At 47.7% G+C, this 12,402-nt stretch overlaps 4 protein-coding genes across 8 annotated transcripts in view; 2 read left to right on the top strand and 2 right to left on the bottom strand.

The window, feature by feature from the left end:
- Positions 1-471: 471 nt before the first annotated feature.
- LOC122622425 (calreticulin) lies at positions 472-2,388 on the top strand. The gene is made up of 4 exons (XM_043800843.1): positions 472-643; positions 768-872; positions 1,147-1,619; positions 1,710-2,388. The coding sequence occupies exons 1-4, from the start codon at positions 556-558 to the stop codon at positions 2,262-2,264; spliced, it is 1,221 nt and encodes a 406-aa protein (XP_043656778.1). The 5' UTR covers positions 472-555; the 3' UTR covers positions 2,265-2,388.
- A 231-nt stretch (positions 2,389-2,619) lies between these two features.
- Positions 2,620-4,048, bottom strand: LOC122620968 (zinc finger protein 664). Its single transcript, XM_043798668.1, has 2 exons — positions 3,420-4,048; positions 2,620-3,356 (listed from the first exon to the last, which is right to left on the bottom strand). Exons 1-2 carry the CDS (start codon positions 3,935-3,937, stop codon positions 2,717-2,719), a joined length of 1,158 nt encoding a protein of 385 aa, XP_043654603.1. The 5' UTR covers positions 3,938-4,048; the 3' UTR covers positions 2,620-2,716.
- A 323-nt stretch (positions 4,049-4,371) lies between these two features.
- On the top strand, positions 4,372-6,304 carry LOC122620113 (gamma-interferon-inducible lysosomal thiol reductase). Of its 2 annotated transcripts, none has more exons than XM_043797423.1 (4): positions 4,372-4,516; positions 5,478-5,768; positions 5,873-6,010; positions 6,111-6,304. In XM_043797423.1, the coding sequence occupies exons 1-4, from the start codon at positions 4,382-4,384 to the stop codon at positions 6,219-6,221; spliced, it is 675 nt and encodes a 224-aa protein (XP_043653358.1). In that variant the 5' UTR covers positions 4,372-4,381; the 3' UTR covers positions 6,222-6,304. The 2 variants fall into 2 exon arrangements, with proteins under 2 accessions (XP_043653358.1, XP_043653359.1); XM_043797424.1 differs by lacking the exon at positions 4,372-4,516 and adding an exon at positions 4,875-5,121.
- An 86-nt stretch (positions 6,305-6,390) lies between these two features.
- The window catches only part of LOC122620111, a 34,852-nt gene continuing 28,840 nt past the window's right edge, over positions 6,391-12,402 (bottom strand). For 2 of the 4 annotated variants that reach the window (XM_043797420.1, XM_043797419.1), the window contains 3 exons: positions 9,006-9,974; positions 8,649-8,953; positions 6,391-8,310 (listed from right to left, as the gene is read on the bottom strand). In XM_043797420.1, coding sequence (XP_043653355.1) covers positions 6,847-8,310; positions 8,649-8,953; positions 9,006-9,909 — 2,673 coding nt within the window. In that variant the 5' untranslated portion in view covers positions 9,910-9,974 and the 3' untranslated portion in view covers positions 6,391-6,846. Of the gene's footprint in view, positions 8,311-8,648; positions 8,954-9,005; positions 9,975-11,055; positions 11,185-12,402 lie in introns of those variants that run through there. The other 2 variants (XM_043797421.1, XM_043797422.1) reach the window with 2 other exon arrangements.

Raw genomic sequence — 12,402 nt, 5'->3', positions numbered from 1 at the left:
TCTTATTTGGTGACTAGTTATGTAAGTGTGAGTAAAAAATTTTAAAAAATCCGTTAAACCGTTAAAAAGCTCAGGAATGTTCTGGAAACTTTACTTTTATAGATATAATTGCTGTTGTTAAGCAGAAAGGGGTATTGCATCTGGCACTAGTGTATGTTTTGCCATCATAACCAGCTGCAATCAATTAAATGTACGACCGAAATAATTAATTTTATATTTTTTATAATTTAATTTCCTTAACAAATGGTCACTTTAGTGTTTCTAATTCCAGCTCAAACAATCGATAGCGTCAGGGCAGCATGCGATTGCGTATCGAAATCAGCCCTGGCCGGTGGAAACGAATACGTAGACATCCCTGATTGGCTTGATTTGGGCCAATGAAAACGTTCCAGCAAACCAATCGCAGTAACCATCCGTCCCGCTCCGACACGCACAATTCAGATGCAATAAATAAATAGCACTTTCTTGCCGGCATTTAGCACTTAACTTTAACCGAGTTCGGACAGCCATCGGAGTTGGAAGAGTCAGTCCAAAAAGTGGTGCGGGATCGTTCACATGATGTGGTGCAAAACAGTGATAGTGTTGCTGGCGACAGTCGGCTTTATTAGTGCCGAGGTTTATCTGAAGGAGAATTTCGACAACGGTAAGTGGTTGGAAGTCGTCGCATTTTATGCCCGCCATGTGGTCCTCCGCTCTTCAATGAAAAACGAAAGGAGACAGAGAAAAGAAAAAAAATACTAAAATCACACCCCCGCTTGTTCCCGCAGAAAACTGGGAGGATACGTGGATCTACAGCAAACATCCTGGCAAGGAGTTCGGAAAATTCGTCCTCACCCCCGGCACCTTCTACAACGATGCTGAGGCCGACAAAGGTAACGTATATGTGTCGATGTGTCGTCACTCCCTTTTCCAAATCTTTCTCTTCGCTCGTTCTGCCATTTTTATTTTTCGTCGGCGTGTTATCTGCATTTGTATTTGTATGTGCCTGTGTGGAGAACATGGGCACGAAGCAGAAGAAGAAGAGGTTGAAGAAGAAGAAAAACCACTACGTGTACGTTTTCGAGTAGCTATAGTAACTGTATACACATTTTTTCTCGCCCCCCCTCCGCGCCGCGCGCATTCGTATTGATGTGGACACACATATAGGCATTCAGACCTCTCAGGATGCACGATTCTACGCAGCCAGCCGCAAGTTCGATGGCTTCTCCAACGAGGACAAGCCCCTCGTGGTGCAATTCTCCGTGAAGCACGAGCAGAACATCGACTGCGGCGGCGGCTATGTGAAGCTGTTCGATTGCTCCCTCGACCAGACCGACATGCACGGCGAGTCGCCGTACGAGATCATGTTCGGACCGGACATCTGTGGACCCGGCACCAAGAAGGTCCATGTGATCTTCAGCTACAAGGGCAAGAACCACCTAATCAGCAAAGACATCCGCTGCAAAGATGACGTGTACACCCACTTCTACACGCTGATTGTCCGGCCCGACAATACCTACGAGGTGCTCATCGACAACGAGAAGGTTGAGTCCGGCAACCTGGAGGACGACTGGGACTTCCTGGCCCCCAAGAAGATCAAGGATCCCTCTGCCACCAAGCCCGAGGACTGGGACGATAAGGTAAGGTCTACACCGCCCAAATCAGACTTTAGACCCCTGAAAAACCGGTTTAGCTCATTGTTATTAAACAACATGTACACATCTATGTAGGCCACCATTCCCGATCCCGATGACAAGAAGCCCGAGGACTGGGACAAACCAGAGCACATTCCCGACCCAGATGCCACCAAGCCCGAGGATTGGGACGATGAGATGGACGGCGAGTGGGAGCCACCAATGATCGACAACCCTGAATTCAAGGGCGAGTGGCAGCCAAAGCAGCTGGACAACCCCAACTACAAGGGCGCCTGGGAGCATCCCGAGATCGCCAATCCCGAGTACGTGCCCGACGACAAGCTGTATCTGCGCAAGGAGATCTGCACCCTGGGCTTCGATCTCTGGCAGGTCAAGTCCGGTACCATCTTCGACAACGTCCTGATCACGGACGACGTGGAGCTGGCCGCCAAGGTTGCTGCCGAAGTCAAGAACACCCAGGCGGGCGAGAAGAAGGTGAAGGAGGCCCAGGATGAGGTGCAGCGCAAGAAGGACGAGGAGGAGGCGAAAAAGGCTTCCGACAAGGACGATGAGGACGAGGATGATGACGATGAGGAGAAGGATGATGAATCTAAGCAAGACAAAGATCAAAGCGAACACGACGAATTGTAAGGACGTTTAGGGAAAATTACGTCGAGAAATATTCGGTATTTTTTGTGTGTTGGTAGCTGCTTTGATGTTCTAAGCAAACGGAAACCACAATTACAATTTGTAAGACTTATAATTTATAAACATACAACTTGTTGTTTTATTTCCATTGCTCTTTGGGCCGTTTTAAGGGTTGATTAGCTTGTTTGTTTATGAAAATGGAGGTGCCACGTGAACAAAATCACGGCGCGTTGGCAACGCTGCAATCGTGTCTATATCGAATTTCGAACGAAAGCGGTGCTGCCACTCAAAATGGAATTCAAAAAATAAATTAAAAACGCCCTAATTCCATTTAGTCCAGCTATTAGCCATAGAAAGATGCACATAAATTATTTTAATGGTATGTAAACATAACCCAATCCTAACCTATATATTCGATTATACCGACGTTTTTGGCTACGTATTTAAGGATTGTATCACTTCAACTGCGGTTCTTGGTCCCCATCCCGATGCTTGCCCAGAAAGTGCCGCTTGAGATGGTGTTTCTCCCGAAAGTCCTGCTGGCAGATAGAACACTTGTAGGGCCGTTCATCCGAGTGGCGTCGCCGGTGCTTCGCCAGGTTATTGTTGTCCGAAAAAGTCTTGGGGCAGTGGGGGCATTGGTAGGGTTTCTCACCCGTGTGTATGCGGATGTGGACCTTAAGGGCCTGCTTGGAACGGAAGTTGGACACGCAGAAGGGACAGGCGTGCGGCCGCTCGCCCATGTGGGCGTGGATGTGCACCTTGAGGGCCGACTTGTTGAAAAATCCCGTCTGGCAGTATGAGCATTTGTGGGGTCCGTTCCCCTGTTTTGAATCCGTGTGGATCAACAGGTGAACCTTAAGGTTCTGTTCGCGTGTAAAGGCCTGCTGGCAATGAGGGCACTGAAAGGGCGGATGTTTCTGGATATCCTCGCATTTGTGGCTTTCAAGGCTTTGGGTACTTGAGAAGACCTTCAAGCATACGGAGCACTCAACAGTGGAATCGCTTTTGCGATAGCATAGGTGCTTATCCAGGTCGGCCTTGAACAGAAAACGCTCTCCGCAGCTTTGGCATACGTGGGAATTGCTGTGAACTCTGCGGGATAAGATAAACAATTGCAATCATACAATTGATATCATTAACATTGGTTGTACCTACTTCATGTGGTCCAGGAGGTTTCTTTCGTGCTTGAACTCTTTGACGCATAGCTCGCACTTGATAGACTTATTCTTTCTACTTCTCAGCTGCCTGCCAGCTCTACTGGTCACCCTGGACTTGGTCGTTTTGGAAGCTGTTTGATCTGACTGTTCAATTTCCTCGACGACCTCCTCCTTTGCTTCCAGATTGTCGTTGTAAAGGTTTTCATTGACTAGAAATTCCTCCTCGTTGGGCTCCTCCTTGATGACCCGCCCATCAATTATCGCCAAATAGAACTTCCTATAGGTCTCCTCGCATCTTCGCTTGAATCCATAAGCAGTTCGTGCATCGTGGACACAGGCGATGCAGATTTTTTGGGGCATGGCATCGTCGGGATCCAACTGGACGTCGGCACATGTCCTTACCATCTCAGCGAGATTGGCTTCCACGGCTCCTTCAAAATGTTCCTCCTCCTGCTCGTCGAAAATCCCCACCAAGGTTCTTGAGTGGCCGCCACAAATTCGACACAGGTCCTCCATGGTTTAATCGCTGTTTAACTACAGGTCATATTTTTAGTAAACAATAAGCTAGCTTAAATCTTTGTATGCTTCTTTGTTTGTCTTTGGCTTAATAGCGATGGACATTTTATAGCGTGACAGGTAGTGTCCATATAATATCGGATCACGGTTTTTTAAATGAAGAGTTAGCAAAATTAAGTTACGTTTTCTTAAAATAATAAGGAATAACAAATAGTAATTCATGCATAGCTGATAGATCAGATTCACTGCGTCACGGTTTTTAAAAGTACAAGCTATCGATAATTGTACCCATAATCGCCTATCGATTGCATTTAAATAATGGGCGCGTTTTCAGTTAGACTCAAAAAAGCAAATAATTGCATTTTAAACGGTTGCGTGAAATTGGCCTGGCAATGTAGTTTGATGTGGAAAATGTAGTTACTAGTTGTTATCTTTATTGGGAACATGAACAGACTGAGTGTGAATATAATACTATCCTTTATGCTGTCTCTTCTGATATGGCAGACCCTCACATATTACTCGATACTTGAAAAACTATGCCAAGAAATAAGAGAACAGCTTAAGTTAAATATGAAAGGGGTAAGATACTTGCTCTTTAAATTATATATAAATAAAAACAAGCTTTGTGCAAACCTCTTGCAATAGTTCATAAATACGTACATTAAAAATGGTAGAGAAATAATGAAAACTTTAATAGCCTTCATAGTATTTTTAATGATTAAACCTAACTCCTTCGCAATATTTGCAGTTAGCCCAAAGTGTTAAGTATAGTATATGCGAATCTGTGAAATGACTGCTTAGTTAAGCTTTTTCAATCGAAATGAGCTGAGTTCAGAAACCGGCTTACCTGCGAGAACGACGAAGAGAGGTGGTAAAACAGCTCTACCCCTTCCCAGCTCGCTGCTGGCCGAAATTAAGCACCGAATGTGACAAAACGGCGCTCAGTTGCTCAACTAAAATCGAGTCCGACGGTCGCATACACTTGGGCTTGGCATTCGCTGCGGACACAGAAGCCTTCATTCCCGCACTTCATCGAAGGTCGATCGATTTGCGCACCCCGAGCTCCAATTACCAGTCACAAGATGACGAAGTTGGCCACTGCCGCTAGCCTACTGCTCCTCATCCTCTCCTTCGGATGGGCTGAGCCCGAGGAGAAGCCCCGGGAGAAGCGCCAGTCGAACAAGGTCTGATTGCATTTCACCGCCTTTTGCGTCTTTGTTTACATTGGCTACAAATGTTTCTACCACTTATCTGCTACTAAACATTCTATAAAGCTGTGTTTTGCCTTCATACTTACTATTCAAATTGGCCGTAAACTAGTCAGTCGTAGGAATAGTTTAAAAGATTAGGAACATTTAAAAGCTACAGACCCAAACTCTACTTTCATTATGTAAATTTCTCTGGATCTAGGTTCTAGAAATATTCAGTAGCCCAAAATTAATATTTAGGTGTATAATGCGAAGCATAATTAATAGTACCGGTGAAAGGCAACCTAGGGTTTTATCTGTAGACTTAATAATTTAAACGCTTTTTCTTTTAGCTGCACATCACCCTCCTTTACGAGTCCTTGTGCCCGGACAGCAGGAACTTCATGCACCAGCTGGGACCCGTTTACGAGGAGTTTGAGGACTACATCGATATCCTCCTTGTGCCCTTTGGCAAGTCCCAGTCGGAGCGCAATGGAGCCATCTTCCACTGCCAGCACGGACCGGCTGAGTGCAAGGGCAATCGCCTCCAGAGTTGCGTCATCAACAGCACCGGAAACCAGGCGGCACAGGTGAAATTCGTGGTGTGCCAGATGCTGGCACCGGATTACTCCCGCATTGATCAGGTAATCTACCTTCCGCGTACTCGTTGTGCAGTGTTTGCCCAACTGATTAGCGCCTATTGTGCCCATTATACCCATTATATGTACCTATATCATTCCACACGCAGTGTGCCAATGAGGCGGGCCTGCTCACCGATGTGGTCCACTGCCTGTCCAGCGAGACGGGCACCAAGCTGCAGCTGCAGGCGGAGCTGGTGACCAAACAGTATAGTCCGAGCTTCATTCCCACCATCGTTTACAATGGCGTAAGTAGCCGCGATCAATCGTCGCCGTAATCGAATGCACTCAACTGGTTTTCTTATTCACATTCACATTCGTCTTCGTATTCGTTTCCACATGCAACAGGTCTTCGATCAGCAGCTGCAGGACCATTCGCTGCGCGATTTCCGCGGCACGGTTTGCTATATGTTGCGTCAACAAAACTTGCTGCCCAGCGGCAGCACAATCTGCCAGTAGATCTGCTCAATCTGATATGTTCAATGTAACTGCCTCAAGTTTGGAATGAAATTAAAATTCATAAACTGGTTTCTTTAACCGCACAAGAATGCCTGTCCTCTGGGGGGAATGGTATCAATATATTCACAAGTGAATCAATAAGGTCACAGAGAGAACAAACATTACGAAATTGGTTTAGGTTCTGTCTATTTTAGGGCTATAACTCGTTCTAAATGTTATGGTAATTTAACCAATTTTGTTCACACTTTCCTCTGTGCAGCACACACCGTTCAGATAATAATTTATATTGATACATAAGATACAGTTCATCAATTACAATTGTGTAAATGTATATAGTACATGCAGTGCGTAGGGCGGCTAATTTATTTACAAAGGCATACAATATAAATTCATTATTTTTGGATCAAGGGGCACAGATTAAGATGATGGGATGGGAAATGGGGGAATATCGTTAGGCTTTCCTCTCGATGAACCAACAACAAATGACTTAACGGCTAGGTGCTAATGGCTAACCTACAACTAGGATTTCAATTTCTTGCACTTTGTGTGTTTGCTGTGGGTCGCTGACGGGTGTGCAGAAATAACAATTTGTAGACGGGTTTCCGTTGTGATTAAAGCATTTCGCTCAGACGGCGGTGCCCGGTGCCTTGCCAGCGGATGAGCCCGCCGAAGCGCCGGTGGTGGCCACCGCGTTGAGACTGAGCGAACGACGTGGAGCCGGCTTTGGTGGTATCTGCGGCTTGACGGTCGCAATCTTGGCCAGCGTCACGTTGGCCTCGCTGATCAGCGGTTGCTGACCCGGGCGCTCCTTCTCCTGGAACTCCACGTAGCCGCTCTCGTCGCTGTCGCTGTTGTCGTCATCCGGATGGTCGCTCCTCTCCTGCTTGTCGCTGCCGGAATTGCTGCGCTTCAGGGTGATGCTGCTCGAGCTGCTGTAATTGGTGGCATCGCCGCTGTTGTTGCGCAGCTGCTGCTCCAGTCTTTGGTAGATCATCATCTGCTCCAGCACTTGCGCCTGCTCCAGCTCCAAGTCCTGCGACTGCTCCAGCTGGCCGGGATCACTATCCCGCTTGCCGTTGTACTCCTCGTGGTTGGCATTTGTGACTGTGCTGGCCGTCTCGCAGCCGCTGGATATGGATCCCTCGTCGCTGTCCGGACTGGCCAGACCCTGTTGGGCGGATCCACCGCCCGCTGCCGCCGAAGTGCTGGCCGTCGTCGAGCTGGACGCGTTGGAGGAGATTGAGGACTGCGTCTGGTGGCGGTACTTGAGACTCCCCTGATCGGCCGCCCGCATCTTTCGCATCGAACTGCGGTGCAGCATGGTCAGCATGGCCGCATGCCGGAAGTAATGGTCGTCCGCATCGTCCAGAAAGTCCTCCTCGCCGTCGCTGCAAACTCCACTGCGTCGCGGCGCGCTCACATCGTGATCCTCGGCATTGTAGTCCGCCTCCGGATCGGCGCTGGGATCGCTGTTAATGGTGGGCAGAAGGCTCAGCGGTTCGCCCTCCTCCTCCTTGAGTTCGCTCAGGCTCACCATGCTCTGGCTGCTGTTCTTGTGCAGCTGCATGTCGAAGTACGGCAACAACTCATTGCTCAAAGTCGTATCGAACTTCAGCAGCTTCTCAAAGTCATCCGAATCAGAGCCATCATTGGCGGGACTGCTCGCCGCCGCCATCTGCTTGGTATCCTCCTCCGGCAACTCCTGCGCCATGTGCGAACTGCAGCAGGGCGAGGAGGCCTGAATCTTGCCCGTTCGCCGAATGGAGTGCCCGCGACGACAACGACGTCGGCCCAGCGTCATGGCCGGATAGAGGGAATCCTTCTGACAGCACGGCATCATCTCCGGCTCATTGGTGTCCTCGATCTCATCGCCCTCCTCCTCGCCAATGGCCTCCTCGATGGCCATCAGCTTGGGCGCCGACTTGGAGCGTTCCAGCGGCGGTCTGTAGTTGTTGCCGCCCACACTCAGCATGATCTTGCGGCGCGGCAAGCTCGGATTGTCGTAGACGGCGTTGGCCAAACTCAGGCGAGCGTTTTGCTTCAGAATTTTCTCACGCTTAAATTCGCGCAAAGCGCTCTCCAGGTTTTCCTGCAAAATATAAAATACTTTAGAACATATCCAAAATGAGTTAAATAATAATCTCTGCAGGAACAGATACATGCGCATTTAAGTTGACACAACTGGAAGTTCCCAGACTTAGAAAAAGTTCACTTTGATAAACAAAACAAAACGTTCATTAAGATTGGAAGAAAAGTGAAAGAAAAAAGTCCATAGATAAACATAACTGGTTGGTCATGCGATTACTTGACTTCAAATACGAAAAACCACTTCAGTTTAATCTGGTAATTTATAGATAGATTCATGTATGAACCAATTGGCAGTCATGCTCCACTCATGCAGGATTAGGATCAGCAGGAAGCACTCACCCGCAGGGTATCGCAAATGTCCTGGGCGATCTTCTCCTTGCTGCAGAGCACCGCATGGCAGCGAAGCTCGTGCTTCAGCTTCCTGCCCTCGTGGCGGTAGATCCAGCAGAAGACCCGCGGATAGTTCTTCGGTGCACAGCAATAGGTGATCCTGTGGGCCCAGTACTCCGTGAGTCCGTGCTGCCGGGTGGTGGCCTTCAAGCCGGAGGCGCACACCTTCAGGCGCATGATCACGTCCGGCTTGGAGTGCTGCGTGTAGTTGCGCCACAGCGTGTTCAGCTGCTTCTCCACACAACCCTCACCTGCTAAGGATGCAACATTAGTATGGATCCACTTGTGCTCAGATATGTGACTCACCCTTGGCCCAGCCGGTCAGGACGTTGCCCAGGTAGGAGACCTTGAACTCCGGATCGGGTGTGCTGATATCCACGCTGTGTGTGCGCCTCCAGAGTTTGCCCAAGCTCCGGGTGAGCGTGCGATACGCCTTGGAGGTGAGCTGATCGTTCTGGTCATAGCCCCCAGTGCGACCCACATGTTCCTGCCGGCTGCCGTAGAGCAGATCGCGCGAGTCCGTGGTCAGGGTAATGACGTTCGTGACCCTCACGGTGTCATCCTCGCCGGCCACATCGCCGTCCTCCTTGGACACCCGCTTGAATCGCTCCAGGTAGGGACCCGCGCGACCACGCCTCCCGCTGTAGGTGTTGAACTTGCCGCCCTCGGATCCGGAGGCCAGACGCTTCTGCTCCTGCTTCTCGAACTTCTTGGCATTGTAGGTGTTGCCCAGCAGTCTGGCCAAGCTGTTGCTCTTCACGAACTTGTACTGGCGCGGTGGCGTTCCAATTGGCACCGGCGGCAGGGGAGCAGGCGTGGTCGCCGGAGGAGTATCCTTGCTGCCCGCCTCCTGGCTCTCCTGTGACTTGCTCTGACTCAGCTTCTTGCTGCTGCTGCTCCCGAAATGGAAGAGGGTGCGGCGCTCCTTGGCTTTCTTCAGGGTGTTGCTGTTTGGTTCGTTGTTTGGTGTTGCTGCTGTGCATGTTGCTGCTGCTGCTGCAGTTGTCGCTGCTGCGTTTGTTGCTGCTGCTGTTGCTGCTGCGGTTGTTGCTGCTGCTGCTGCTACTTTGGTGTTGATCACCGCCTGACTCACGCTGCCCAAATCCTCGTAATCGTTGTTATTGTTGTGCGTGGCCACTATGAAGTCCACCTCATCACAACCCGCGGCATCGAGCTCCATGGGGGATTTGCTACCGTTGCTGGCTGCCATTTTTGGGGCTGTGCTGCTGATGTACCCAATCAATATGCGTTGGAGCAGAGCATGTTACGGAAGATCTGCAAGTGAAATAAGGAGATGAGTTAATAAATTTATTTATTACTGAGCGCAAATAAGGGAGAAATCGGTCGTAAACAACTAAATTAGCCCATTATTCCATTTCAGAAATATGTCCAGGCAAATTAGTCAACTAAATTAGCAATTAAACATTAAAACACCAAAGTTGTTTGTTAAATAGCTGTGATTCAGCTGTCAAAAATTGTTATAAGGCAGCGAATCTGAATATTTTCAGTGATTCAATTATTACATATATGTTTTTCATATTTTATGACAAACTGTTGTTATATCCGAATGATTTACAAATAACTCATACGACGCAAATAAATTCCATTATCATAACTTAATCCAATCTTTTGTTTTATGCTCCGAAATTAGCACACTTTTATTTTCGCAGACATGAATGGGTGTTAGGGGGCTAAATCCCAAATGTAAGCCACACTTTCACCCATCATCGGGTACAATTCGCACTCCCAACGCGCAACATTACCACCAATTCACACCCGATTTCGAGTGAATTTTTCCGCAACTGCGGCCAAAAAGTGTCAACTGGCTAATAAATTACCCCATGATTAACACTTGGCAGCAGTGGCAGCAGCAGCTGTAAAGTGTTTTTTCCTCTTGGTCTCACAGCTTACAATATGCAAATGTTTACGGTATCAGGTATTATAATTACTATTTTTTGTAGCACTGTTTCTGTTTTTGTTTTCATTTCATTTTCCCCCCTTCATTTTGCTAGATGAAAAACCCAAGCACACGGGCCCTCTGTTTTCTGTTTTCCGTTTCGCATTTAACATTTTCACATTATTTAGATGGCGAATTGTTTGCTAAAGAAAAAAAAAACGCCACTTGAAGATGCAACTATCAAGAGTCATTAAGTACGTGTATTAAACGGCTGAAAAGCACTTAAACCTGGCAATAATTATGGGGCGACAAAGTACATTCTCCATTCGCTTTACCTGGCTGTATTTAGTCGCTGTGAGAAGCGTAATTAAAACACAATAAAGTTGGGCAAACACCACCGTTTCCTCGCCCCAATCCGATCGAACTGAACCCAATTTGCCAGCCTAATCACTCACGTACCTGGCCGATTAGAGCACCGATTAGTGGCCCTGGTGAGCTAGCCTAACTCACCCAGCTCACCTAGCTAACCCAACTAAAGGGTAACCTTTAAGATCCATCACTTTCGAGTTGCTTGGTCTAATCGCGACGAGGTGTTTTGGCCAACTAACTGCAAGCGAGTTCTGGCTGTAATCTAATCTAAGCTGTGGCTATTTTGCGGTTCTGATTTTTATGGCCAACTTTATGGCTGCAGACAGTCGTGCTCGTGATTTAGAATTATAAATATTAAACTGTTCTGCGGAATGGAATGGAATTTATGGTAATTTACGGCCAAGTGGCTGGCAATTCTCGCAGGCGCAGCGAATTCATAGGAAGTTACAGTTGATACTCCAGTATTCAGTACTCAGTATTCAATATGCCATATTCAATATTCAATAAGCTCGGACAAAAGGCAATTGGTCGGGTCTGTGGGGCCATATCATTAGCTTCGAGTTTTTCTATGCAATGACCTTGGCGGTCTGCAGGTGTCTTTGGTCTTTTGGTCTTTGGTCTTTGGGCGGGCAGTCAATAAAATCGCTGGCTTTCACTTTTTCCCTCGACCGCCCCACTCCATCCATTACGTTTGCCTATGTTCATGCAAATGTCAACCGAAGAGCCATTCATACATGTAGTTGCGAACGCCGGTGAGAAAGCCCAGTAGTCATCGCCATACACCCCCTACCATCCATCATCTAGCTGCCGCCGACTATCTGAAGAGATCCCTTGGGGCAATGACATCTGCGTCTCCGTCTCCGTTTTCTCCGCCTCTTGTAAGAGCGGCCAAAGAAAGCGCGCTGAATTTGTAAGAAAAGGTAAATATACAACAAAAAATCAAAAAAAATATATATTTAAAATCGAAAAAAGAAGAGGAGAAAAAACGAAGTAATTGTTTTGCACCGGCCCAGCTCGGCCCTGCCCCACCCATTATCATTTATGCCTCCGCCTCTGGACTTTTGAATGCTCTCTCCCCTTTGTCCATAATTGCAAGACTTCAGGTCTCGAATTGTGCGTGAGCGCGCATTTTAAACACCCAACTCACATTAAATGAAATACGAAAATTATAAGAAAAGTACACTTTGTGTGCCTTAACTTGGCAAAAAAAAGACAAAAAAGGAAAAAGACTTGGCAAAAGTGAACACAATCATGCAAAAAGCGTAATGAGGAAGTGCGGCCATGTGGACAGTTTCAGTTTGGTGCGCAAAATATTAACACCCAACTAAGGAAACCAGGAGCGGTTCAAGGCCCCCGCGGGCAAGTCTCTTGGATGGGGGAGAAATTTAGCCACTTCCTCTTTTTTGGCCATGCGATTAGTGGCAGCGAAGAACTTTT

The sequence above is a fragment of the Drosophila teissieri genome, chromosome 3R (genome assembly GCF_016746235.2).
Source record: "Drosophila teissieri strain GT53w chromosome 3R, Prin_Dtei_1.1, whole genome shotgun sequence".
Taxonomy (NCBI): domain Eukaryota; kingdom Metazoa; phylum Arthropoda; class Insecta; order Diptera; family Drosophilidae; genus Drosophila; species Drosophila teissieri.
This window is presented reverse-complemented; position numbering and strand designations above follow the sequence as displayed.